The sequence below is a fragment of the Entelurus aequoreus genome, linkage group LG06, assembly GCF_033978785.1.
Source record: "Entelurus aequoreus isolate RoL-2023_Sb linkage group LG06, RoL_Eaeq_v1.1, whole genome shotgun sequence".
Classification (NCBI taxonomy): Eukaryota; Metazoa; Chordata; class Actinopteri; order Syngnathiformes; family Syngnathidae; genus Entelurus; species Entelurus aequoreus.
Genome location: NC_084736.1, coordinates 76,078,745 through 76,105,506, shown reverse-complemented (window position 1 = coordinate 76,105,506; position 26,762 = coordinate 76,078,745). Strand labels below are relative to the sequence as shown.

Genomic DNA, 26,762 nt, shown 5'->3' with positions numbered 1-26,762 from the left:
CCATTTACACAACCTGCCAACTTGCACTATTAGTCTCTTTAATTCATGCACAGCACAATATGGCGGGTTAATATAGCATTTTTCATTAATACATCTGGCAAAACTCGCATACATTTTATTAACTGGCCTTATCTTTAACATATAAATAAAATAGAATAAAACATTTCAATTTTTAAGCAACTGTAAGACCAAATTCGCCAACTCATTTTCAGTTAGATTTTTGTAAGTAATATGTTACACTTTTCTTTAAGAAACACAACAAAACACACGCACTTGCAGATAAGACTCAGAATCCAACAAATGTCAAAACTCATTAAAAAAAAAATAAAAATCCATTGTCAAAAGGTAAAAAAATATACTATAAAAATGTAATTGAAATCGATTAATTCAATTTAAATACAAAAATGGATAAAATGTGTATCCAATCATCCATTTCTACCGCTTGTTCCTCTCGGGATCGTATCGCTATTCATAAATGGCAAGACTCAAATGCCATCCATCCATCCATTTTCAACCGCTTGTCCCTTTTTTGGGGTCGATGAGTTGGTATTTGGGCGCTCCCTATTGGTCGCGTTTAGGATGAGACGCCTGTCAAACAATATAGTTAAAACACATGTCTAAAACTATGAATGTAAATACTTTTTTAAAAAAATGAATCCATAAAAAAATGTAGTTACGTACAATTAAGTTGAGAACTCGCAGGTGCACACGTCACCTGCCTCGTGGTCGACGGAAGCTTCTTCACTCTTCAACATGAACTGTACTCTCCAGGGGACGTGTGTTAAAGGTCATTTTACACACAAAACTAGCCAAATACTTGCATAAACTTAGTTTTGTTTTCAATTGTAACTTCCTACTTAGTTATAAGTTATGTTAATTCATGCTTTATTAGCATTTACGTCGAAACATGAGAGCTAGCAATAGCATACAAGCTAACTTCCTAGCACCATGGCTAGCATAGAATCAAAGTTTTTTATTTATTTTTCTAAAGTATTTGATAGTCTTAAAGCAATTTTACTTATACACTAAATGAGACGATGTATCACCATGCCTGTAGTGACTGCCAATGTTTGTTATAGCTTTTGGAAAGGCAATTCAAGCACTTTCACGGATTGGAGATGAGTTGTGGATAGACCCAATGGTCAAAGGGGTAAGTTATGGTCATGTCATCATAACCAGTAGTTATGGTCATGTCATCATTGTCTACACCAGTAGTTATGGTCATGTCATTATTGTCTACACTAGTAGTTATGATCATGTCATCATTGTCTACACCAGTAGTTATGGTCATGTCATTATTGTCTACACTAGTAGTTATGATCATGTCATCATTGTCTACACCAGTAGTTATGGTCATGTCATCATTGTCTACACTAGTAGTTATGGTCATGTCATCATTGTCTACACCAGTAGTTCTCAAACGTTTTTCACTCAGTACCACCTCAGAACTCACTTGGTCCTTAAGTACCACCATAATGACCAAAATTAAAATACAGTAGCGTAGTAGGCCCAAGTATTTGATTAAAAAAAATACTTAGTCTTTATTTAACAAATATATTTAATATTGTTGGCCACTGTAACATGACAGTCAAAACAGTAACTGTGTTTGACTAGAGGCCAATAAAAAAACTGTATTTAAATTATGAATTAAATGCAATTAATTGCACATAAAAATTAAACATTGTACTAAAATAGATATCAAAATACAGTTTTTAAAGATTAAATGAAAATGTACTTGGAATTTAAATAAACCTGTACTGTATTTAAAAGGGGTTTGCAACATTTACTTCTGTTACTGTATGTAAAAACCTGCACTGCAATAATGTAATTTCCTCATTGTGAGATAAATAAAAGTCTATCCTATCCTATCCTAATAATATCAACAACGTAGCAATATGGACAACACAAAAATTCACAGACATTTGTGAAAAACAAACATGGAAGAGAACTGAAAAGTGTCCTATCAAGGCAGTATCGAGCCGATATTGATACTATCCTTGGTATTGGTACTGTCAATACGAGATTGACCTGCCCAGCCCTAACACAAGTATTTGTCTTACAGCTGGCACTGAGATCAGTGAATGCAGCTGAGTCTGCATATGCTTGCTTCCTCTTCTCACCCATGTTCTTCCAGAAGTACAGCGTGGTGTCAGAGGAGGCCAGTGAACCTATTAAATGCAAACTGCATATGAAGGTAATGCCAATGAGTTAATGAATTATGATATATTAAGTAATATAGTGGGACAGTGGTACCTCGGTTTTTCACCATCTGTTCCAAAATATTTCTTAAAAATGTTCCTTAACCCAATGTAAATCCAATTAGTACGTACCTAACAAAGACAAAACATTTTTTTTAGATAATACTTATAGTTTTACATGTAAAAAGAATGTGAAATAGATACAGTATGAATGACGAATGAAATGAATAAATGCACATTTAACATCACTTATCTTAATTCAAGACTCTTGCTGGTGAATTCGGCGATGAACTTAGACTTAGACAAACTTTAATGATCCACAAGGGAAATTGTTCCACACAGTAGCTCAGTTACAAAGGATGGAAAGGACAATGCCGGTATAAAATAGACTAAAAATGTACCGTAGTAGCAATATGAAATATGACATATATGTAATATTTACATAATATATGTACAGTATATGATATATACTGATATATGCTTATATCATATATACAATAAATAACAATTACCATGTACAATATTACAGTATATGTAACAGCTGCAGCATAAAATAGAGAGTAGATCCAGCAGAGAGAGAGGAGGGGACGGAGAGGCAAACGAATGCCACCTTCATACCGTATTTTTCGGACTATAAGTCGCAGTTTTTTTCATAGTTTGGCCGGGGGTGCGACTTATACTCAGGAGCGACTTGTGTGTGAAATTTTTAACACATTACCGTAAAATATCAAATAATATTATTTAGTTCATTCACGTAAGACATTGGTTCTCAAATGGGGGTACGCGTACCCCTGGGGGTACTTTAAGGTATGCCAAGGGGTACGTGAGATTTCTTATAAATATTCTAAAAATAGCAACAATTCAAAAATCCTTTATAAATATATTTATTGAATAATACTTCAACAAAATATGAATGTAAGTTCATAAACTGAACATCAAATCAAGTAGGATATTCCATTAACTACAATGCAACAATGCAATATTCAATGTTGACAGCTAGATTTTTTTGTGGACATGTTCCATAAATATTGATGTTAAAGATTTCTTTTTTTGTGAAGAAATGTTTAGAATTAAGTTCATGAATCCAGATGGATCTCTATTACAATCCCCAAAGAGGGCACTTTAAATTGATAATTACTTCTATGTGTAGAAATCTTTATTTATAATTTAATCACTTGTTTATTTTTCAACAAGTTTTTAGTTATTTTTATATCTTTTTTTCCAAATAGTTCAAGAAAGACCACTACAAATGAGCAATATTTTGCACTGTTATACAATTTAATGAATCAGAAACTGATGACATAGTGCTGTATTTTACTTATTTGTCTCTTTTTTTCAGCCAAAAATGCTTTGCTCTGATTAGGGGGTACTTGAATTAAAAAAAAATTCACAGGGGGTACATCTCTGAAAAAAGGTTGAGAACCACTGACGTAAGAGACTAGACGTATAAGATTTCATGGGATTTAGCGATTAGGAGTGACAGATTGTTTGGTAAACGTATAGCATGTTCTATATGTTATACTTATTTGAATGACTATTACCATAATATGTTACGTTAACATACCAGGCACGTTCTCAGTTGGTTATTTATGTGTCAAATTAAATTGCCTTTCAAATGTCTACTCTTGGTGTTGGGTTTTATCAAATAAATTTCCCCCAAAAATGCGACTTATACTCCAGTGCGACTTATATATGTTTTTTTCCTTCTTTATTATGCATTTTCGGCCGGTGCGACTTATACTCCGGAGTGACTTGTACTCCGAAAAATACGGTACTTGGTTAACAATTCTTACTTGGATTCAATAGTGTTTCTCACCTTTATTGAAGTGCTGGCCCGCAAAACTCTCTTTGGCCCCATGGTGGATTATTTTGCAGTCGTACTCAATGAAAAAGGCACAAAGACTAGAGACTGAGTCACTAACATGTGGGATTCTTTGTTAGGGCCCTCGATTTTGTGGAATCATACGTGGGCAAATGATTAGTTTGTTATGCACAATGTTCTACCGTATGATAACAAAACACTTTTGGCGACAATTTTTGCCGAACACCAAATCGTACGAGAAATGGGGCGTACCAAAACCGAGGTACCACTGTAATTGAAAAATATTCTCTAAGACTAATACTTTTTTTTTTGGTTCTTCAATTTTCTTTTCAGTCTTTGCTGCCACTTTTCCGCTGTTTGACTTCCATTGAGCGTAATGTGGAGCGATGCCAGATATCAGTCAACGCTTCCAATGACAGAATAATGATCCAGTTTTCCTGCAGACATGGTTGGAAGTAAAGTTGTTGTAAGGCATAATTACGTCCATTACGTTGTTGAGTTGATACTTTTCTGTTTTCCCAGGCATCACAAAAACCCACAACCTGTGTTACCAAGAGAGTGAAGCTCTGCAGGCCGTGTTTGCTTCACATCTTTGTCCCAATGTGCTGAAGGCACCAGCCAGGCAAGCACCTCTTTGTTCGGTCATCAAAACATTCTTTGTCGGCTCTTTTCCCCTGTTGACACTGCAAAAAGTCAGTGTTCATAAACCATAAAAATAAAATACAAAAGTTAGGGGTATTTTATTTGAACTAAGCAAAATTATCTGCCAATAGAACAAGAAAATTTGGCTTGTCAAGACTTTCCAAAACAAGTAAAATTAGCTAACCTCAGTCAACCCACAAATACCTTAAAATAAGTATATTCTCACTAATAACAACTGTACTACTATATGAGTACGTATTTTCTATTGTTTCATTGAAAATAAAACAGCAAAGTCCATTTGGCTGTCATCTGTTTTAATATGAGACACAATTGTGTCAAAGTCATGATTTTTTTTTTTCATGCTTGAAATAAGAAATTATTACTTTAAAAAAAGTAGTTTTATACTTGTCAGTGTTGATGACACAGCTTTGCAACAGTTGATATTCTAGTTTCAAGCATGTTTTACTCAATATAGGTCATCAAATCTCAGCAACAAGCTGTAATATCTTACTGAGATCATTTAGGACCAAAACACTTAAAACAAGTAAAACACTCTTAACGTAAAATCTGCTTAGTGAGAAGAATTATCTTATCAGACAGAAAATAAGCAAATTTCACCCTTTTATGAGATATTTCATCTTACTTGGATTTCAGTTTTTGCAGTGGATTTACATCCAAATATTGTAATAGTTTACCAAATTGTCCCATATTTTTCATGGAAAAAAAAAAGTCCTCTGTAGTATTCCCGTAGCAGCACAGCAACATTGACGTGCCACATTCTGTAGCCTTTAAAGGCAGGCATTCAAAATAAAAGCATGTGTTTTGGCGTGCACATTTTAGGAAAAGCTAGAATTGCCGTAGGACAGAGTCACATTAATGGTCAGCAAGACTATAGAATAAAAAAGTTTTACACCCTTCAATGTGGCTTTAACAGCAACACTCTTAGCTTTCAGGAAATAAGGAAATATAGCTCCTGAATAGTTGTCTGTTAATGCTAAGGCAGTGGTTCTTAACCTTGTTGGAGGTACCGAACCCCACCAGTTTCATATGCGCATTCACCCAACCCTTCATTAGTGAAAAATAAAATGTTTTTTTTTTTCAAATTCAAGACAAAGTTATATGTTTTTGGTAACACTTTAGTATGGGGAACATATTCTAAGTAACAAAGACTTAATTTAGAGTTATTTGGTTAGGGTTAGAGTTAGAGGGATAGGGCCAGGGTTAGAGGGTTAGGCTTATAATAAGGCCATGCCGAATAAGGCATTAATAAGTACTTAATAATGACTAATTAAGAGCCAATATGTTCAGTGTTTCCCATAAACTGCCAAGATACCTGTGGCGGTGGGGGCGTGGCTATGGGCGTGGTCACCGTGACATCATCGAGTAATTTGCATAATTTACTACAATGATTTGATTTTCTCTAAAAAGGCTCAAAAAATGTATACTTACTAATTAATAATAACAGTTTTGTTTTAAACATCCATCCATCCATCCATTTTACAATGTAATTACAACACTTTATGTACGTATTTATATACAGATTTGTACGGAGCCCCTAAAGGGACATGGGAATTTTTTTTTTTTTAGACATGTATCTCGTGGCCACGAGAAAGTATCTTGTGCGCACGAGAAACTTTCTCGTGGCCACGAGAAACTTTCTCGTGGCCACGAGAAACTTTTTATTTAAAAAAAAATAAAAAAATAAATAAATTAATTTTTAAAATTTTTTTATAAAAAGTTTCTCGTGGCCACGAGAAACTTTCTCGTGGCCACGAGAAAGCATTGGATGCGTGCTGATGGTTTGGTGTGTGTTAAAATGGCAGTTTAGGAGTTAATATGGCTGTATTTCCAATTAGGACTTTCCCCCATGTGTGTTGTGGCAAAATGTGAATGCTTGATTAGTAGGTGTGAGACAAACACTTTATCTTCCTGGTTATTGTAACGATACGTGTTTGACATTATTTAAGGCATGATAACGTCTTAAATAATATATATATATATATATATATATATATATATATATATATATATATATATATATATATATTATATACATATATATATTTATATAATATATATACACATATAAATTATATGGGTAGATGTTTGCTCTAAAAAGGGTATTTCAACAAGTAAACAGTACAGTAGGTAGTTGATGTTGATATATGTAATGCACATAAGGGTATTCTAGTCAGATGCGCGTGTGTAAATATGCGATGTGTAAATATCAAAATATTACGTACGTCGTATCACTTTTTGTCAGGCAATATTACATTTAATGACAATTTTACATAAATGAATACATCCAAACACGTTGTACGTATTTATTATTTGCAGGAAGAAATAACAGTTACAATTGTGTGTGTATCTTCCAAGCAAGAAAGAAGTTTGATCACATCAACATCGGACTAACTGACACACTCCGCTTCGCTGCAGGTCCGCAAGCCACGCCCACCCCCCCACAGCCACAGAAGAGGAAAACTGTCCTTTCCCGGGCATGATAAAGTCTTAAATAATGTCAAACACGTAGCGTTACAATAACCAGGAAGATAAAGTGTTTGTCTCACACCTACTAATCAAGCATTCACATTTTGCCACAACACACAAGGGGGAAAGTCCTAATTGGAAATACAGCCATATTAACTCCTAAACTGCCATTTTAACACACACCAAACCATCAGCACGCATCCAATGCTTTCTCGTGGCCACGAGAAAGTTTCTCGTGGCCACGAGAAACTTTTTATTAAAAAAAAAAAAAAAAAAAAAAAAAAAAAAATTTTTTTTTTTTTTTTTTTTTTAATAAAAAGTTTCTCGTGGCCACGAGAAAGTTTCTCGTGGCCACGAGATACTTTCTCGTGGCCACGAGATACATGTCTAAAAAAAAAAAAAATCCCATGTCCCTTTAGGGGCTCCGTACATTTGAACAATAAGTTATTCACTGAAATATATTTATTAATTGTGGTTCTTACAAAAATATATCTTATAAAATATAAAAGCTAAAATGTCTCTTAAAGCTCTGCCCCTTTAATTAGTGCATACTAAATAATTTAACTTTAGCCTACTACTACAACCATATTATTTACCAGCAACATAAAGTGAAACAGAGGCAGAGGTGTCCTGCCACAGTCAGTAACAAATAAACAGAAAACAGTAGTGGTGGTAGATAGACACAGAGCTTCATCAAACATCTGATCCACTGAACAAAGGGCTCCAAAAATCTTGAACTTTAGACTGCCATGAGTTTTACTCCCTACACTTAACCATGTGTTTCCTACTGCCTGCAGACTTTGCACCCTTTGTTATATACACATGTTGTGTTTCTAATATAAATACATTTAATAAAGTCAAATACAAATAAGGCAACAAGAGAAGTATCCTACACTTCTCTTTTGTAAAATAAATCTGAACAGCCAATATGGGCATCTACATCAACTATATGATTTGCCTGAGAAGCTGGAGAGGACAAAAAAAAAAATAAAAAATATTTTTTTAAATTTAAAAAATTTTTATTTTTATTTTTTATTTGTGGCGGACGTAATTCTTTCGTGGCGGGGCGCCACAAATAAATGAATGTGTGGGAAACCCTGATGTTACTAATTTGCATGTTAATAAGAAACTAATTAATGGTGAATATGTTCGCCATACTAAAGTGTTACCATGTTTTTTTTTACTGGTGCACAAAATGAACCGTGCATGAACATCAACTTGTTCAAACAACAAAACCAACACAGTGCATAAACTCACAACAAATTACACACCTGCAAATCAGTCTGACTTCTGCTGTTGCCGTATCCGTAATACGCCGATAGGGAGAAGTTTTTATTTACACGATGAGTCGGGTGTGTCTTGACCTCCGCCGAACCTCTGAGCCCGACTCACCGAACCCCCAGGGTTCCATCGAACCCAGGTTAAGAACCACTGTACTAAGGCATATCTAAAACTATCGTCACCTGCTGGCTCTATAGGTCCAGCAAGTTCAACATGAACGAGGTCAAGAACATATTTTGCTTTCTCAACCTGATCTCTATTTCTGCTTTAAGCAAACCTTTCTTTTAAACACACTTCACATGTTAAATTAGGTTTCTCAGTTTCACCCTTAATTTTCCATTCCATCGGTGACACTTTCCAACTTTAACACGTCATCATAATTGCAGTGGCCTAAAATTTCATGCCAGGTCTGTATGTTGTAGCACGCATTACATTCATCAACTTCATTCATGACAGTGTTTAAATAAAACAATCGATTAGGTATGTGAATGTCAAATGTCGTACCGTTTTTGGAATTAGTCGATTCTGTCCTTTGAAGATGTCGCTCCTTGCGCAATCGCAGCTTTGACAGAACAGATGTCCTGGGAAAATGATGGGACTTATGGCGCCTCCATCAGATCACATTCACACCTTTGGCCTTGGCTGTCTCTCAAGCGCACTTTGGCTTAAAACCGGGGTCAAAATTCACAAAATGTCCAACGTCTGTGACACTTCGTCCACCATCAAGCCCTTCAGCTCCACTACTCTGAGCCGGGCGTCGTCCACCTGCTCCGTAAACCACTTCATTTTTATTGGCGTCTTCTCCAGCAACATTGTCACCGGGAGGTTAACCTAGTATGGTGCTTTTAACTGGCATGTGATTTTTCCGTCTATAGTCTTTAACAATTTGATATGAATATAATCACTGCTTGAAGTAAAATAAAGTGTGTATATCATATATTCATCATAGAATGCCCTGAAGCACATATTTCTTTTTAAGTAAAAGAAACCTGATTGCATGGGTGACTAAAGTACGTCCCAGGGGGTCATTTGCAGCCGTATTTACGAAGTCGTATTTTATTGACCTAATACACGTTCTGAAATTACAATTAAACAGAAGAACCTCCCAAACAGAACAAGGAAAAAGAGGGAAATATGAGGAAAAAGCCTAAATATTGTTGCTGTAAAGAAGAGAGAGTAGACATAAAGACACTGATACTTGAATCAGGGCTGAATGCTGACCAACAGTTAAAAGAAAAGGTCGGTTCAAAGAAAAGTTCGTAAAAGAGTTCAAAGAAAAGGTGCCTGGAACTTGGGCAGATCCTGCTTTCTCTCCGCTTTTTTAGTTATCGGGTCAAAGCAAAATCTTTCTGTTGATTACAATATATCAGTATGTGGAATTAAATTATGGAATGGATTAAGCAAAGCAATCAAGCAATGCACGAATATGATCCACTTCAAGAAACTCTTCAAACTTAAAGTGTTTACAAAGTACAAAGAAGAAGAACCATGATAAACATTCTGAATTTATTTCATCCGTCCATTCTTTCATCTTCAAAATAATCTTACTTATCTCATCATATGAAATATGACTTACTTCACCAATTATTATTTATTTTTATTGTGATTACTTATGGAGTATATTGTGAATAAATTCAGAACAGGAAGTGAAAAAAAGTTTAAGGAACTGTTACGTAAAAGAAAAGGGGTAGGATTAAAAGCTCTGCTTCTTCCTACTCCTTTTCGAACATGTTGAAAAGAGAAACTGGAAAATGTGATGTATCATGTTGTATGCTTGCATGTTCGAAATAAACTCAAACTCAAACTCAAACATTTGGATGTGCAAAAAACAGCACAGAAACTAAGAAAGAGTTGAAATGTTCATATTTCATAACACAAGTACTGTATAATACCGGTAATAATAATACTCTATGTCTCCTACTGTATGATACAAAGCTATTATAGTATATAATATCTACATTGGCTTAATATTAATCTTCTTTATTAACTCTAAAATACAATCATGGCCAACCCGCAGCCTTTAATTTTTCAGTATGTGGTCCTCAGTGGAAAAAAGATGTTGCAGTCTTTCCCTAATGTGAAGTCACAATGATAAAAAATAATGACCTAGCAGCAGATGGCAGCATTTCACTACATTTCTGAAGCGTATTTACTTCCTTTTCCTCTCAGCAGGCTTCTTGCAAACATGGTGATGCACTTCCCAGCATCTCAAGAGGAGGTCACTCTGTCTATAGCCGCTCTCAGAGTCAGCATGATGAACTACCATCAAGAAGCAAAAGGTGAGCTAATGTTGCTCTCTTCCTACATTTAGTCATGCATATTTTCCTAATTTTTATGCTGTGTCCATTAGGGGTGTAACGGTACACAAAAATTTCGGTTCGGTAGGTACCTCGGTTTAGAGGTCACGGTTCGGTTAATTTTCGATACAGTAAGAAAACAACAACATATACATTTTTTAGTTATTTATTTACCAAATTTGCAAAATCTTCCACCAAAAATATTTTTCTTAGTGGAATATTTGATGTGAAGTAATCGGAACCTTGGATAGGTCAATAAATCATAATAACATTGATTTTGATTCAATATTATGTTTTGAGCAATGACAGTTTGAAAGAAAAAAAACAGCTTAGTTTTATTAGTCAACATTGCAACTTTTTCTAAAATTCCATTTAACCTTTAAGCTTTTTTATTTCACTTTTGTTATGTTTTTGTTTATTTTAATAGTATTTTTAGAATGTGCCGTGGGCCTTTAAAACATCAGCTGTGGACCGCAAATGGCCTCTGGGGCACACTTTTGACACCCCTGCTATAGATAATAAAACATTAAATTTGATAAATCTATGGATAAAAAGCAGAGCCTGGCGACGCATGCGCGTTTATCAAAACTCTCTCACTCTCTCTGTCTCTGCCCCTCCCTCACCAATGCTGCTGCGTGCACAATTTGTTTTGTTTTCAACTCCTTCTTAACCCTGAACGTACATTGTTAATACACGCAACCATAACTCAAAATGCCGGACATTTGAGGCTCAAACAGTCCCGCAAAAGAGGACATGTCCAGTGAGAAGAGGATGTATGGTCAGTCTATCCTAGCCCGGTGGTTTCACCGGACGTGTCCTCTTTTACTAGCATGCTAGCAGCGACCGGGCTAGGATAGACTGACCATACGTCCTCTTTTCACCGGACATGTCCTCTTTTGCGGGGCTGTCCAGGTGGAGTTTCTTAAATGCCTATTGTTTACACAACGTGCAGTACGCTACTAAATATGTCCGTGTGGAAACTCGTTCGGTACACCTCCGCACCGAACCGAAACCCCTGTACCGAAACGGTTCTATACAAATACACGTACCGTTACACCCCTAGTGTCCATACTTTTTCCAGCCGACAGAAAAAAATTAAAATGCAGTCCATTTTAATACATGTTGTGCTTTAAATATGCTGAAAAGAAACCAATGAAGTTTAATGCATGCTAACCTATCTGAACTGAACATTTACATTCTAGTTTGTGTGATAGGTGACAAAGCTCATTTGCATAATAATGAATTAATTCTATTTTTACAATATGTCCAATAAGTAACCTGCAACTGGCAGGTGCAATGGCACTTTGTTGTGATCTGACGGAAGAGACTTCCACAAACATTGTAATGTTGCCTGTGTTTCTGTCACAGATCACGTGAAGATGATTTGCACCGAGGTGTCCTTACACCCCGACGAATTTGACTTTTTTCAGTCTGCAGGAGACTCTGCTATAACTTTCTGTCTGAAGGAGCTGAGGGTAACACCGCTGTTTTCGGAGGCCCGTCACATAAGAAGTTAATGTTTGGGTGTGGGTTCTTAGTGTAGAAATGTGTAAATTTACTGTATTTGTGCCCAGCATTCATCAGGTCAGTTGGATGCCCTCAGCAAGCGAGATACTAGATACCAAACATATTGTGGCAAGCTTGAGGGTCAGAGACAAACTTCAACTTGTCAACTTGTTCTAGGAAAATGCTCTTTTGTTAACTAATAGCCTGCGATGAGGTGGCGACTTGTCCTTGTACTCCGCCTTGCGCCCGAATGCAGCTGGGATAGGCTCCCGTGACCCCAAGAAGGACAAGCGGTAGACAATGGATGGATGGTTTACTAATAGCACATGAGCAAACACTCGCCCACACAGCACCAAAGAAGAGAGGTTTACCAACTTGAACCACTACTACACAGGCACCATTGAAGCTAGAACACAACTGGTCATAATTTAGGTTCTCTGATCAGAGCTGTGTTACTGTGTTCCACTGTCCGTATTGTGTCAGGTTCAAACACTGATGACATCTATTAAACAAGACAAGAAGCAAAGAATTAAACAGAGACAGAATTCAATTTGGCTCCATTTGAGGAGAGACGCTTGGACATCTGTACCCTTGTAACAGTGTCATTACGCTCTGCCAAAAGATTGTACGCCTCCCCCTTTATTTGGAATTTCTCTGACCACATGACAACAGCTGCTTCTAAGGGACGAGGTCATAAACAGCCATCGCCTTTGACAACAGTTCATAAGAAAAGGTCGTAAAAGAGTTCAAAAAGAGGTTCGTAAAAGAGTTCAAAAAGAGGTTCGTAAAACAGTTCAAAAAGGAGGTTCAAAAAGAGGTCGTCTGGAACTTGGGCAGATCCTGCCTTCTCTCCGCTTTGTAGTCCTTGGGTTAAAACAATATATTTCTGTTGATTACAATACATGAAAGAAACAGAAACACCTTCATGTTGCTTCCCCCCTTACATAGTGGAGTTTTACAAGCCTTCTTCTTGGTAGGTTTCAAAGACAGCTTTTGGTCTTCTCGCTGGGAACTCATTTCAACACAAAGTTTTTGTGATAACTTAGATAAAATTATTCGAACATATTGTTTTATGGCTCTCATTTCCAAACATCAAGTTAGGGGCATGTGATACCAAAACACTGAAAGATGCAAATATGAGGTTTTACCAATGTTACTTTCCAGACTAGAATGAGATGCACTCATTAACTAAACATTGAGCACTATTGAAATGATTGAAGTTGCATATTTAGTGGTTCTTTAGTAAGAGCATCAAACTGAGCACAATCGAATTTGGCTTTGAAAACACATCAGCACTTGGTTGACCTCTTGGAAATTAGGATAAACGGTTGCGGTGTTAGTCCAATTAACCAGACTTGACCTGTCTAAACACCTTGGGAGTCTTTCTGATTGCCTGCTGTGTGCCGCCCCATTTAGCTTCTAGTGTTGACAATTTAAAACTCATACCATTCTTTTTTTTTCTTCAAAGGGTTTGCTGTCCTTTGCCGAGTCACTTTGCTTACCAGTTTCAATCCACTTTGGTACTGCAGGAAAGTGAGTCCAGTTGCCTCAGCGATCAGCTGAGTGGTGCTCACACCTCAAATGACAGTGATCTGCGTCGCCATTGCTCCTGTCTGTAGGCCTGTGTGCTTCTCTGTGGAAGACATGGTCATGGAGGCCACAGTGGTGCTGGCCACCCTGATTGACTCTGACAGCAGAAGCTCATCCCAACCAACAAAGAGCCCTGACCCAACTTCACCTAGGTATAGCACTACACCATTGTTCTAGAACACAAGCATGTGCAAGATTTGTGATGTGTGAGAATGTCAGAGATGACGCCCTTGTCACGCCAAGCTCCTGTTTCTCAGATCTGCAGTGATTATGTTTGAGCTGGTCTAATGGAATCTTCCCACAGGGATTTACCTGAGCTTCTCTCCTGGCTCTCAGCCATGCCAACTAGCTCTCATTGGCTCTTTTTAGAATCCTAAGTGGGTGCAGGGTTACTGCCAGCCTTATGTCTGTGACAGAGAAAAGTAGGGCAAGTCAAGGCACCTGAGACGCTGGTTTTGTACATGAGGCTGACTGTGTATGAATTCAGTTCTGTTAGTCCAGCCTTGCTTTTATTGTGTGGCACATTTGGATCCCCAGCCCTAAGTCATTATGACTCACCCTTTCTCTAGTGTTTCAATCTGGTTGCTTCTCAGAAAGTAGTTGTTTAATTTAGATTTACTTGATTACTTTTGGCCAGTGGTGGTTTTTAATGTGGTCCACATGGACAATTTTCCAGAAGGGGTACCATAAGAATGAGGGGGTGAAAATGATTCATATTTATTTGTCCTAAGGGCTCATTTCCTCATCAGGTCATGATATACAGTACAAGCCAAAAGTTTGGACACACCTTCTCATTCAATGTGCTTTCTTTATTTTCATGACTATTAACATTGTAGATTGTCATTGAAGGCATCAAAACTATGAATGAACACATGTGGCGTTATGTACTTAACATATTTTTCGGAGTATAAGTCGCTCCGGAGTATAAGTCGCACCGGCCGAAAATGCATAATAAAGAAGGGAAAAAATATATATAAGTCGCATTTTTGGGGGAAATTTATTTGATAAAACCTAACACCAAGAATAGACATTTGAAAGGCCATTTAAAATAAATAAAGAATAGTGAACAACAGGCTGAATAAGTGTACGTTATATGAGGCATAAATAACCAACTGAGAACGTGCCTGGTATGTTAACGTAACATATTATGGTAAGAGTCAATTCAAATAACTATAACATATAGAACATGCTATACGTTTACCAAACAATCTGTCACTCCTAATCGCTAAATCCCATGAAATCTTATACGTCTAGTCTCTTACGTGAATGAGCTAAATAATATTATTTGATGTTTTACGGTAATGTGTTAATAATTTCACATGTTATATTATTTTCATAAGTCGCTCCAGAGTATAAGTCGCACCCCCGGCCAAACTATGAAAAAAACTGTGACTTATAGTCCGAAAAATACAGTAACAAAAAAAGGTGAAATAACTGAAAACATGTTTTATACTCTAGTTTCTTCAAAATAGCCACCCTTTGCTCTGATTACTGCTTTGCACACTTTTGGCATTCTCTTGATGAGCTTAGAATAGAATAGAATAGAATAGATTGCCTTTTATTGTCACTATACACAATGAGATTAAAAGCAACTCCAGTATCAGTGCGACAGTCTATAAATATGCAAAACATAGGAAGGAAAGAAAAGAAAAATAGTGCAAAAGGAGGTAAGGTGCACAGTCCGGTCCTGAGAACGAATGTTCTGAATGTGTTGTTTAAATATTATACTATATACATATATACAGAAGCATTCAGACTGTGGGTGGAAAGTACAAATTGCACACAGAGAGGTGCTAAACTATAACATCAGTGCCTATGAGAGTTCACCGTGGTTATGGCTTTAGGGAAAAAACTGTTCCTGAGTCTGTTTGTCTTAGACCTGATGACCCTGTAGCGCCTTCCTGAGGGCAGCAGGTCAAACAGGTCAAAGCCAGGGTGGGAGCTGTCCTTGATAATGTTGGTAGCTCTGCTGAGGCAGCGGGAGGTGTAAACGTCTGTCAGGGAGGGGAGAGGGCAGCCGATGATCCGCTGTGCAGCCTTTACCACTCTCTGGAGCCTCTCCTTGTCTGCAACGGCGCAGACAACGGCGTAGGGGGGAAGAAATTTGACGTGACAGCTGCAGCAGTGCCTGATGAATAATTGCCTGTTTCAAAGAGTGCTGCTCGTTTTTCATATGTGGGTAACAACATTTAACTATGTTTTTTTTTTTTTTCTGAATTGGTTCAACCGCCACCCGCCCGAATCTATTTAAAATCTATTTTTTTCGTCATGCATCCGCCCGACCCGCGGATTATCCGCGGCTGTGTCCGCAAACCGCGCATCTCTAGTACTTATGGACTAAGTACATCATATTAAAAGATGATTTTTAGTTTTTATTGTAATTAGGGTCCAATAAGCCCAAATAGCAAAGAGAGAGAAAAAAAGCATGTAAACAAACAGCTTGGGCCTTAAGAGGTTAATATTTTCGTCCACTGCAACATTACACACAGTTTGAACAGCAACACTGCATTTTAAATATAGGAAAATAAAACACTAATCACTTTATTGATTATTTGGCGTACCACAATTTGAGAATCACTGCTCTAAGTAAGAATTTTCAAAATGTGCCCAAATTTAGTGTGAGCACCAAGTTATTTGTGCTGCAACCATCGATTATTTTACCAATCGAGTGATCTGTTGATGAGTTTGTTCGATTAATTGAGAAATCACACTTTATAGCATGAATGCTCTTTGGGAAAACCGGTCAAATAAACCATTTTTCTGCTTGCCATAACCTTCATTCTTTTTTCTGATAAATGTACATGACCAACATTGAAATTGCACTTGTAATAAGAGTATTAATATCAGTATTAATATGTGTATTAATATGTGTATTAATCAATCAATCAATCAATCTTTACTTATATAGCCCTAAATCACAAGTGTTTCAAAGGGCTGCACAAGCCACAACGACATCCTCGGCTCAGATCCCACATCAGGGCAAGAAAAACCTCAACCCAATGGGATGACAATGAGAAACCTTGGAGGGGACCGCAGATGTGGGGACCCTCCCCCTGGGGGACTTTGCAATGGACGTCAAGTGGATCTAACATAATATTGTGAGAGTCCAGTTCATAGTGGATCTAACATAATAGTGAGAGTCCAGTCCATAGTGGATCTAACATAATATTGTGAGAGTCCAGTTCATAGTGGATCTAACATAATAGTGAGAGTCCAGTCCATAGTGGATCTAACATAATAGTGAGAGTCCAGTCCATAGTGGATCTAACATAATATTGTGAGAGTCCAGTTCATAGTGGATCTAACATAATAGTGAGAGTCCAGTCCATAGTGGATCTAACATAATAGTGTGAGAGTCCAGTCCATAGTGGATCCAACATAATAGTGTGAGAGTCCAATCCATAGTGGATCTAACATAATAGTGTGAGAGTCCAATCCATAGTGGATCTAACATAATAGTGAGAGTCCAGTCCATAGTGGATCTAACATAATAAATGGGTTATACTTGTATAGCACTTTTATAGAACCTTCATTTAACCAGATAAGAAAACCCATTGAGATCAAGATCTCTTTCACAAGGGTGACCTGGCCAAGAGGTCAACAGCACATGTCACAGAGCAGTTTCAAAATAAATACATTAAGACATACATTTTAAAATACATAAGAGAACTGTAAAACAACAGAGATTTACATCTTTAAAAACACAGGCACTTTTCTACCTTCAAGGTACTCAAAGCGCTTTGACAGTATTTCCACATTTACCCATTCACACACACACACATTCACACACTGATGGCGGGAGCTGCCATGCAAGGCGCTAACCAGCAGCCATCAGAGGCAAAGGGTGAAGTGTCTTGCCCAAGGACACAACGGACGTGACTAGGAAGGTAGAAGGTGGGGATTGAACCCCAGTAACCTGCAACACTCCGATTGCTGGCACAGCCACTCTACCAACTCCGCCATGCCGTGAGGGTCCAGTCCGTAGTGGATCTAACATAATAGTGAGAGTCCAGTCCATAGTGGATCTAACATAATAGTGAGAGTCCAGTCCATAGTGGATCTAACATAATAGTGAGAGTCCAGTCCATAGTGGATCTAACTTAATAGTGAGAGTCCAGTCCATAGTGGATCTAACATAATAGTGTGAGAGTCCAGTCCATAGTGGATCTAACATAATAGTGAGCGTCCAGTCCATAGTGGATCTAACATAATAGTGAGAGTCCAGTCCATAGTGGATCTAACATAATAGTGTGAGAGTCCAATCCATAGTGGATCTAACATAATAGTGAGAGTCCAGTCCATAGTGGATCTAACATAATAGTGAGAGTCCAGTCCATAGTGGATCTAACATAATAGTGAGAGTCCAGTCCATAGTGGATCTAACATAATAGTGAGAGTCCAGTCCATAGTGGATCTAACATAATAGTGAGAGTCCAGTCCATAGTGGATCTAACTTAATAGTGAGAGTCCAGTCCATAGTGGATCTAACATAATAGTGTGAGAGTCCAGTCCATAGTGGATCTAACATAATAGTGAGCGTCCAGTCCATAGTGGATCTAACATAATAGTGTGAGAGTCCAATCCATAGTGGATCTAACATAATAGTGAGAGTCCAGTCCATAGTGGATCTAACATAATAGTGAGAGTCCAGTCCATAGTGGATCTAACATAATAGTGAGAGTCCAGTCCATAGTGGATCTAACATAATAGTGTGAGAGTCCAGTCCATAGTGGATCTAACATAATAGTGTGAGAGTCCAGTCCATAGTGGATCTAACATAATAGTGAGCGTCCAGTCCATAGTGGATCTAACATAATAGTGTGAGAGTCCAATCCATAGTGGATCTAACATAATAGTGAGAGTCCAGTCCATAGTGGATCTAACATAATAGTGAGAGTCCAGTCCATAGTGGATCTAACATAATAGTGAGAGTCCAGTCCATAGTGGATCTAACATAATAGTGAGAGTCCAGTCCATAGTGGATCTAACATAATAGTGTGAGAGTCCAGTCCATAGTGGATCTAACATAATAGTGAGAGTCCAGTCCATAGTGGATCTAACATAATAGTGAGAGTCCAGTCCATAGTGGATCTAACATAATAGTGAGAGTCCAGTCCATAGTGGATCTAACTTAATAGTGAGAGTCCAGTCCATAGTGGATCTAACATAATAGTGTGAGAGTCCAGTCCATAGTGGATCTAACATAATAGTGAGCGTCCAGTCCATAGTGGATCTAACATAATAGTGTGAGAGTCCAATCCATAGTGGATCTAACATAATAGTGAGAGTCCAGTCCATAGTGGATCTAACATAATAGTGAGAGTCCAGTCCATAGTGGATCTAACATAATAGTGAGAGTCCAGTCCATAGTGGATCTAACATAATAGTGAGAGTCCAGTCCATAGTGGATCTAACATAATAGTGTGAGAGTCCAGTCCATAGTGGATCTAACATAATAGTGAGAGTCCAGTCCATAGTGGATCTAACATAATAGTGAGAGTCCCGTCCATAGTGGATCTAACATAATAGTGTGAGAGTCCAGTCCATAGTGGATCTAACATAATAGTGTGAGAGTCCAGTCCATAGTGGATCTAACATAATAGTGAGCGTCCAGTCCATAGTGGATCTAACATAATAGTGTGAGAGTCCAATCCATAGTGGATCTAACATAATAGTGAGAGTCCAGTCCATAGTGGATCTAACATAATAGTGAGAGTCCAGTCCATAGTGGATCTAACATAATAGTGAGAGTCCAGTCCATAGTGGATCTAACATAATAGTGAGAGTCCAGTCCATAGTGGATCTAACATAATAGTGTGAGAGTCCAGTCCATAGTGGATCTAACATAATAGTGAGAGTCCAGTCCATAGTGGATCTAACATAATAGTGAGAGTCCAGTCCATAGTGGATCTAACATAATAGTGAGAGTCCAGTCCATAGTGGATCTAACTTAATAGTGAGAGTCCAGTCCATAGTGGATCTAACATAATAGTGTGAGAGTCCAGTCCATAGTGGATCTAACATAATAGTGAGCGTCCAGTCCATAGTGGATCTAACATAATAGTGTGAGAGTCCAATCCATAGTGGATCTAACATAATAGTGAGAGTCCAGTCCATAGTGGATCTAACATAATAGTGAGAGTCCAGTCCATAGTGGATCTAACATAATAGTGAGAGTCCAGTCCATAGTGGATCTAACATAATAGTGAGAGTCCAGTCCATAGTGGATCTAACATAATAGTGTGAGAGTCCAGTCCATAGTGGATCTAACATAATAGTGAGAGTCCAGTCCATAGTGGATCTAACATAATAGTGAGAGTCCCGTCCATAGTGGTTCTAACTTAATAGTGTGTATTAATATGGTAATACAATCACACACACCACTGCTCTTGTGCGCTCTTGTGCAGAAAAAAATGTTCATATATTTAAAGTTCCAGGTTTATTCATTTGTATTAGTTACACTCGATAACGTTTCATCAAAGCAACAAAATATAAATCAAATTGTTTTTATTTAATTGACTGAGTTGATTAATCATTGCAGCCCTAATTGTCATTCAGCACTGCCTAATCCTTTTGGGAATTGGTGCTGCTCCACCTTCCATTTGAGATGGCTCCACAGTTGCCAATGGGGTTTAGGTCTGGGGACATCTTTGGCAACGCATCAGCCTCCTCAAACAATTCTCTTAGTAATTTTCAGTAGATAACAAACCTGTATAGAAATGTACTCTTAACAATAGAAATAAAAAAGGTTCTTCCTATGTGTGTTGACAGATGTGTGGATGCTGCTGTGGTTGGTGGCAGAGATGAGGGCCTCAGCCATGATGCTGGGGTCCATGTGGTTGCATCCAGCCAGGGCAGCCCTCTTGGCCCCTCAGCCACTTTGACACAGCTGCTGTCACACCATCACAGCCTTCTCAGACCTGCTGCACCCGACCACACCAGTCCCGCTTCCTCTACGGTAGGCTTGTCCCGATACCAAACATTTGGTGTTTCTATACTTTTCTAAATAAAGGGGACCACAAAAAAATGGCATTATTGGCTTTATTTGAACAAAAAATCTTAGGGTACATTAAACGTATGTTTATTATTGCAGTTTAGTCCTTAAATAAAATAGTGAACATACTAGACAACTTGTCTTTTAGTAGTAAGTAAACAAACAAAGACTCCTAATTAGTCTGCTGACGTATGCAGTAACATATTGTGTCATTTATCGACCTATTATTTTGTCTACATTATGAGGGACAAGTAGTAAAAATTAATTATTAATTTACTTGTTCATTTACTGTTAATATCTGCTTACTTTCTCTTTTAACATGTTCTATCTACACTTCTGTTCAAATGTAATAATCACTTATTGTCATGATCCGTTTTTGTTATGTTCTGTTAGTTTTGGACTCTTTTAGTTCCTGTTTGACACCTGAGTTTGGTTTGGTTGCCACGGCTACTTGATGATTTTCACCTGCCGCTGGTGTTCGGGACGCTCACCTGGCTCTAATCAAGAGACATTATTTGAAGCCCGTCTTTGCCAGTCAGTCGTCCTGGCGTCATTGTTTGTTTCATGCAATGCCATAGTTTATGCTGTTTGTTTACCTCATGCCGTGCCTAGTAAGTCTTGTTTGTTCCATGCCATAGTCCATGCTAAGTGTTTAGCTTCTATGTTTCCTGCGTTAAGTTTTTTATTCTTTAGCTTCTCGTGCGAACGGTACGCTTTCCTTTTGTTTGGTTTCTGTCTTTTGTGATGTGTAGGATTAATTGAGGAATAAATCATGTTTTTACCTGCACGCCTTGTCCGGAATAGTCCGTTTGCATCCCGGGGGAACAAACCTCGCCCTAACCCCCCCCCCCCCCCCCCCCCCGTCGTGACACTTATTCTTCTCTTGTTTGATACTTTACATTAGTTTTGGATGATTATTCTTCTCTTGTTTGATACTTTACATTAGTTTTGGATGATTATTCTTCTCTTGTTTGATACTTTACATTAGTTTTGGATGATTATTCTTCTCTTGTTTGATACTTTACATTAGTTTTGGATGATTATACTTCTCTTGTTTGATACTTTACATTAGTTTTGGATGATTATTCTTCTCTTGTTTGATACTTTACATTAGTTTTGGATGATTATACTTCTCTTGTTTGATACTTTACATTAGTTTTGGATGATTATTCTTCTCTTGTTTGATACTTTACATTAGTTTTGGATGATTATTCTTCTCTTGTTTGATACTTTACATTAGTTTTGGATGATTATTCTTCTCTTGTTTGATACTTTACATTAGTTTTGGATGATTATTCTTCTCTTGTTTGATACTTTACATTAGTTTTGGTTGATTATACTTCTCTTGTTTGATACTTTACATTAGTTTTGGATGATTATACTTCTCTTGTTTGATACTTTACATTAGTTTTGGATGATTATTCTTCTCTTGTTTGATACTTTACATTAGTTTTGGATGATTATTCTTCTCTTGTTTGATACTTTACATTAGTTTTGGATGATTATACTTCTCTTGTTTGATACTTTACATTAGTTTTGGATGATTATTCTTCTCTTGTTTGATACTTTACATTAGTTTTGGATGATTATTCTTCTCTTGTTTGATACTTTACATTAGTTTTGGTTGATTATACTTCTCTTGTTTGATACTTTACATTAGTTTTGGATGATTATACTTCTCTTGTTTGATACTTTACATTAGTTTTGGATGATTATACTTCTCTTGTTTGATACTTTACATTAGTTTTGGATGATTATACTTCTCTTGTTTGATACTTTACATTAGTTTTGGATGATTATTCTTCTCTTGTTTGATACTTTACATTAGTTTTGGATGATTCTTCTTCTCTTGTTTGATACTTTACATTAGTTTTGGATGATTATACTTCTCTTGTTTGATACTCTACATTAGTTTTGGATGATTCTTCTTCTTTTGTTTGATACTTTACATTAGTTTTGGGTGATTATACTTCTTTTGTTTGATACTTTACATTAGTTTTGGGTGATTATACTTCTCTTGTTTGATACTCTACATTAGTTTTGGATGATTATACTTCTCTTGTTTGATACTTTACATTAGTTTTGGATGATTATTATTCTCTTGTTTGATACTTTACATTAGTTTTGGATGATTATTATTCTCTTGTTTGATACTTTACATTAGTTTTGGATGATTATACTTCTCTTGTTTGATACTTTACATTAGTTTTGGATGATTATTATTCTCTTGTTTGATACTCTACATTAGTTTTGGATGATTCTTCTTCTTTTGTTTGATACTTTACATTAGTTTTGGGTGATTATACTTCTTTTGTTTGATACTTTACATTAGTTTTGGGTGATTATACTTCTCTTGTTTGATACTCTACATTAGTTTTGGATGATTATACTTCTCTTGTTTGATACTTTACATTAGTTTTGGATGATTATTATTCTCTTGTTTGATACTTTACATTAGTTTTGGATTATTATTATTCTCTTGTTTGATACTTTACATTAGTTTTGGATGATTATACTTCTCTTGTTTGATACTTTACATTAGTTTTGGATGATTATTATTCTCTTGTTTGATACTTTACATTAGTTTTGGATGATTATTCTTCTCTTGTTTGATACTTTACATTAGTTTTGGATGGTTATTCTTCTCTTGTTTGATACTTTACATTAGTTTTGGATGATTATACTTCTCTTGTTTGATACTTTACATTAGTTTTGGATGATTATACTTCTCTTGTTTGATACTTTACATTAGTTTTGGATGATTATACTTCTCTTGTTTGATACTTTACATTAGTTTTGGATGATTATTCTTCTCTTGTTTGATACTTTACATTAGTTTTGGATGATTATTCTTCTCTTGTTTGATACTTTACATTAGTTTTGGTTGATTATACTTCTCTTGTTTGATACTTTACATTAGTTTTGGATGATTATACTTCTCTTGTTTGATACTTTACATTAGTTTTGGATGATTATACTTCTCTTGTTTGATACTTTACATTAGTTTTGGATGATTATACTTCTCTTGTTTGATACTTTACATTAGTTTTGGATGATTATACTTCTCTTGTTTGATACTTTACATTAGTTTTGGATGATTATACTTCTCTTGTTTGATACTTTACATTAGTTTTGGATGATTATTCTTCTCTTGTTTGATACTTTACATTAGTTTTGGATGATTCTTCTTCTCTTGTTTGATACTTTACATTACTTTTGGATGATTATACTTCTCTTGTTTGATACTCTACATTAGTTTTGGATGATTATACTTCTCCTGTTTGATACTTTACATTAGTTTTGGATGATTATACTTCTCTTGTTTGATACTTTACATTAGTTTTGGATGATTCTTCTTCTTTTGTTTGATACTTTACATTAGTTTTGGATGATTATTCTTCTCTTGTTTGATACTTTACATTAGTTTTGGATGATTATTCTTCTCTTGTTTGATACTTTACATTAGTTTTGGATGATTATTCTTCTCTTGTTTGATACTTTACATTAGTTTTGGATGATTATTCTTCTCTTGTTTGATACTTTACATTAGTTTTGGATGATTATACTTCTCTTGTTTGATACTTTACATTAGTTTTGGATGATTATACTTCTCTTGTTTGATACTTTACATTAGTTTTGGATGATTATACTTCTCTTGTTTGATACTTTACATTAGTTTTGGATGATTATACTTCTCTTGTTTGATACTTTACATTAGTTTTGGATGATTATACTTCTCTTGTTTGATACTTTACATTAGTTTTGGATGATTATTCTTCTCTTGTTTGATACTTTACATTAGTTTTGGATGATTCTTCTTCTCTTGTTTGATACTTTACATTAGTTTTGGATGATTATACTTCTCTTGTTTGATACTCTACATTAGTTTTGTATGATTATACTTCTCTTGTTTGATACTTTACATTAGTTTTGGATGATTATACTTCTCTTGTTTGATACTTTACATTAGTTTTGGGTGATTATACTTCTTTTGTTTGATACTTTACATTAGTTTTGGGTGATTATACTTCTCTTGTTTGATACTCTACATTAGTTTTGGATGATTATACTTCTCTTGTTTGATACTTTACATTAGTTTTGGATGATTATTATTCTCTTGTTTGATACTTTACATTAGTTTTGGATGATTATACTTCTCTTGTTTGATACTTTACATTAGTTTTGGATGATTATTATTCTCTTGTTTGATACTTTACATTAGTTTTGGATGATTATACTTCTCTTGTTTGATACTTTACATTAGTTTTGGGTGATTATACTTCTTTTGTTTGATACTTTACATTAGTTTTGGGTGATTATACTTCTCTTGTTTGATACTCTACATTAGTTTTGGATGATTATACTTCTCTTGTTTGATACTTTACATTAGTTTTGGATGATTATTATTCTCTTGTTTGATACTTTACATTAGTTTTGGATGATTATACTTCTCTTGTTTGATACTTTACATTAGTTTTGGATGATTATTATTCTCTTGTTTGATACTTTACATTAGTTTTGGATGATTATACTTCTCTTGTTTGATACTTTACATTAGTTTTGGATGATTATTATTCTCTTGTTTGATACTTTACATTAGTTTTGGATGATTATTATTCTCTTGTTTGATACTTTACATTAGTTTTGGATGATTATACTTCTCTTGTTTGATACTTTACATTAGTTTTGGATGATTATTATTCTCTTGTTTGATACTTTACATTAGTTTTGGATGATTATTCTTCTCTTGTTTGATACTTTACATTAGTTTTGGATGATTATACTTCTCTTGTTTGATACTTTACATTAGTTTTGGATGATTATACTTCTCTTGTTTGATACTTTACATTAGTTTTGGATGATTATACTTCTCTTGTTTGATACTTTACATTAGTTTTGGATGATTATTCTTCTCTTGTTTGATACTTTACATTAGTTTTGGATGATTATACTTCTCTTGTTTGATACTTTACATTAGTTTTGGATGATTATTCTTCTCTTGTTTGATACTTTACATTAGTTTTGGATGATTATTCTTCTCTTGTTTGATACTTTACATTAGTTTTGGTTGATTATACTTCTCTTGTTTGATACTTTACATTAGTTTTGGATGATTATTCTTCTCTTGTTTGATACTTTACATTAGTTTTGGATGAATATTCTTCTCTTGTTTGATACTTTACATTAGTTTTGGATGATTATACTTCTCTTGTTTGATACTTTACATTAGTTTTGGATGATTATTCTTCTCTTGTTTGATACTTTACATTAGTTTTGGATGATTATTTTTTCTTGTTTGATACTTTACATTAGTTTTGGATGATACCACACATTTAGGTATCAATCCAATACCAAGTAGTTACAGGGTCAGAATGTAAGTCCTCATGTGTACTTTTTAGAGGCAGTATAGTACCGAATATTATTATTACTATACTATTACTAGTATAGTACAACCCTACTCTATGGTAACAAACACTTCCAGCTAGCAAATAATTCTACTGCATGAAACAATCCAATCATGCTGGCTGTGTGTTGACTGTAAAGTGCTCTGACCTCTGCCACATGTTTGTGCCACTTTGACCAATACCATTTAATATTGTTCACCACCAATCACTTTAGTTCTGTCACAATCATCTTAATGTGCCGTCAATACAATGACTAGTATGACTTTCCTGATGTAGATCTGCTCCCTCCTGTTCCGGGCGTTGTCTGCGGCACAAAGTGAGAGTCCTGCTGCCACGCCGCTTGTGCTGGCCTGTCACAGTGACCTGGAGGAGGAGGAAGACTCTGCAAGACCTTCTGTCTCAGGCTAGATCTTGCATGACACAACACTGAAAACTGCACACTCAACTATTTAAGTGGATTCATATGTCATTTCAAGTCCAAAATATTTAAGCATGTTCAAAGTCTTAAAGTCAAATAAATGTTTTTTGTTCACTCGCAAA

The 26,762-nt window shown here is 35.9% G+C and overlaps 1 protein-coding gene across 4 annotated transcripts; it reads left to right on the top strand.

Moving 5' to 3' along the window:
* The first annotated feature begins 539 nt into the window (after nucleotides 1–539).
* On the top strand, nucleotides 540–26,762 carry rad9b (RAD9 checkpoint clamp component B). Of its 4 annotated transcripts, none has more exons than XM_062049674.1 (11): nucleotides 543–787; nucleotides 1,080–1,150; nucleotides 2,063–2,194; nucleotides 4,354–4,468; nucleotides 4,543–4,642; nucleotides 10,600–10,709; nucleotides 12,096–12,202; nucleotides 13,702–13,766; nucleotides 13,853–13,975; nucleotides 20,595–20,781; nucleotides 26,499–26,762. In XM_062049674.1, exons 1-11 carry the CDS (start codon nucleotides 754–756, stop codon nucleotides 26,628–26,630), a joined length of 1,176 nt encoding a protein of 391 aa, XP_061905658.1. In that variant the 5' UTR covers nucleotides 543–753; the 3' UTR covers nucleotides 26,631–26,762. The 4 variants fall into 4 exon arrangements, with proteins under 4 accessions (XP_061905660.1, XP_061905658.1, XP_061905659.1 ...); XM_062049675.1 differs by having other exon boundaries at nucleotides 545–787; nucleotides 10,603–10,709; XM_062049676.1 differs by lacking the exon at nucleotides 2,063–2,194 and having other exon boundaries at nucleotides 540–787.

Excerpts from the sequence above, each read along its gene's own strand:
- rad9b (XM_062049674.1), top strand. The coding sequence starts at position 754 with ATGAACTGTACTCTCCAGGGGACGTGTGTTAAAG. Across the intron at positions 1,151-2,062 it reads TAGACCCAATGGTCAAAGGG|CTGGCACTGAGATCAGTGAA; the intron begins GTAAGTTATGGT and ends TTTGTCTTACAG. Across the intron at positions 20,782-26,498 it reads CCAGTCCCGCTTCCTCTACG|ATCTGCTCCCTCCTGTTCCG; the intron begins GTAGGCTTGTCC and ends TTCCTGATGTAG.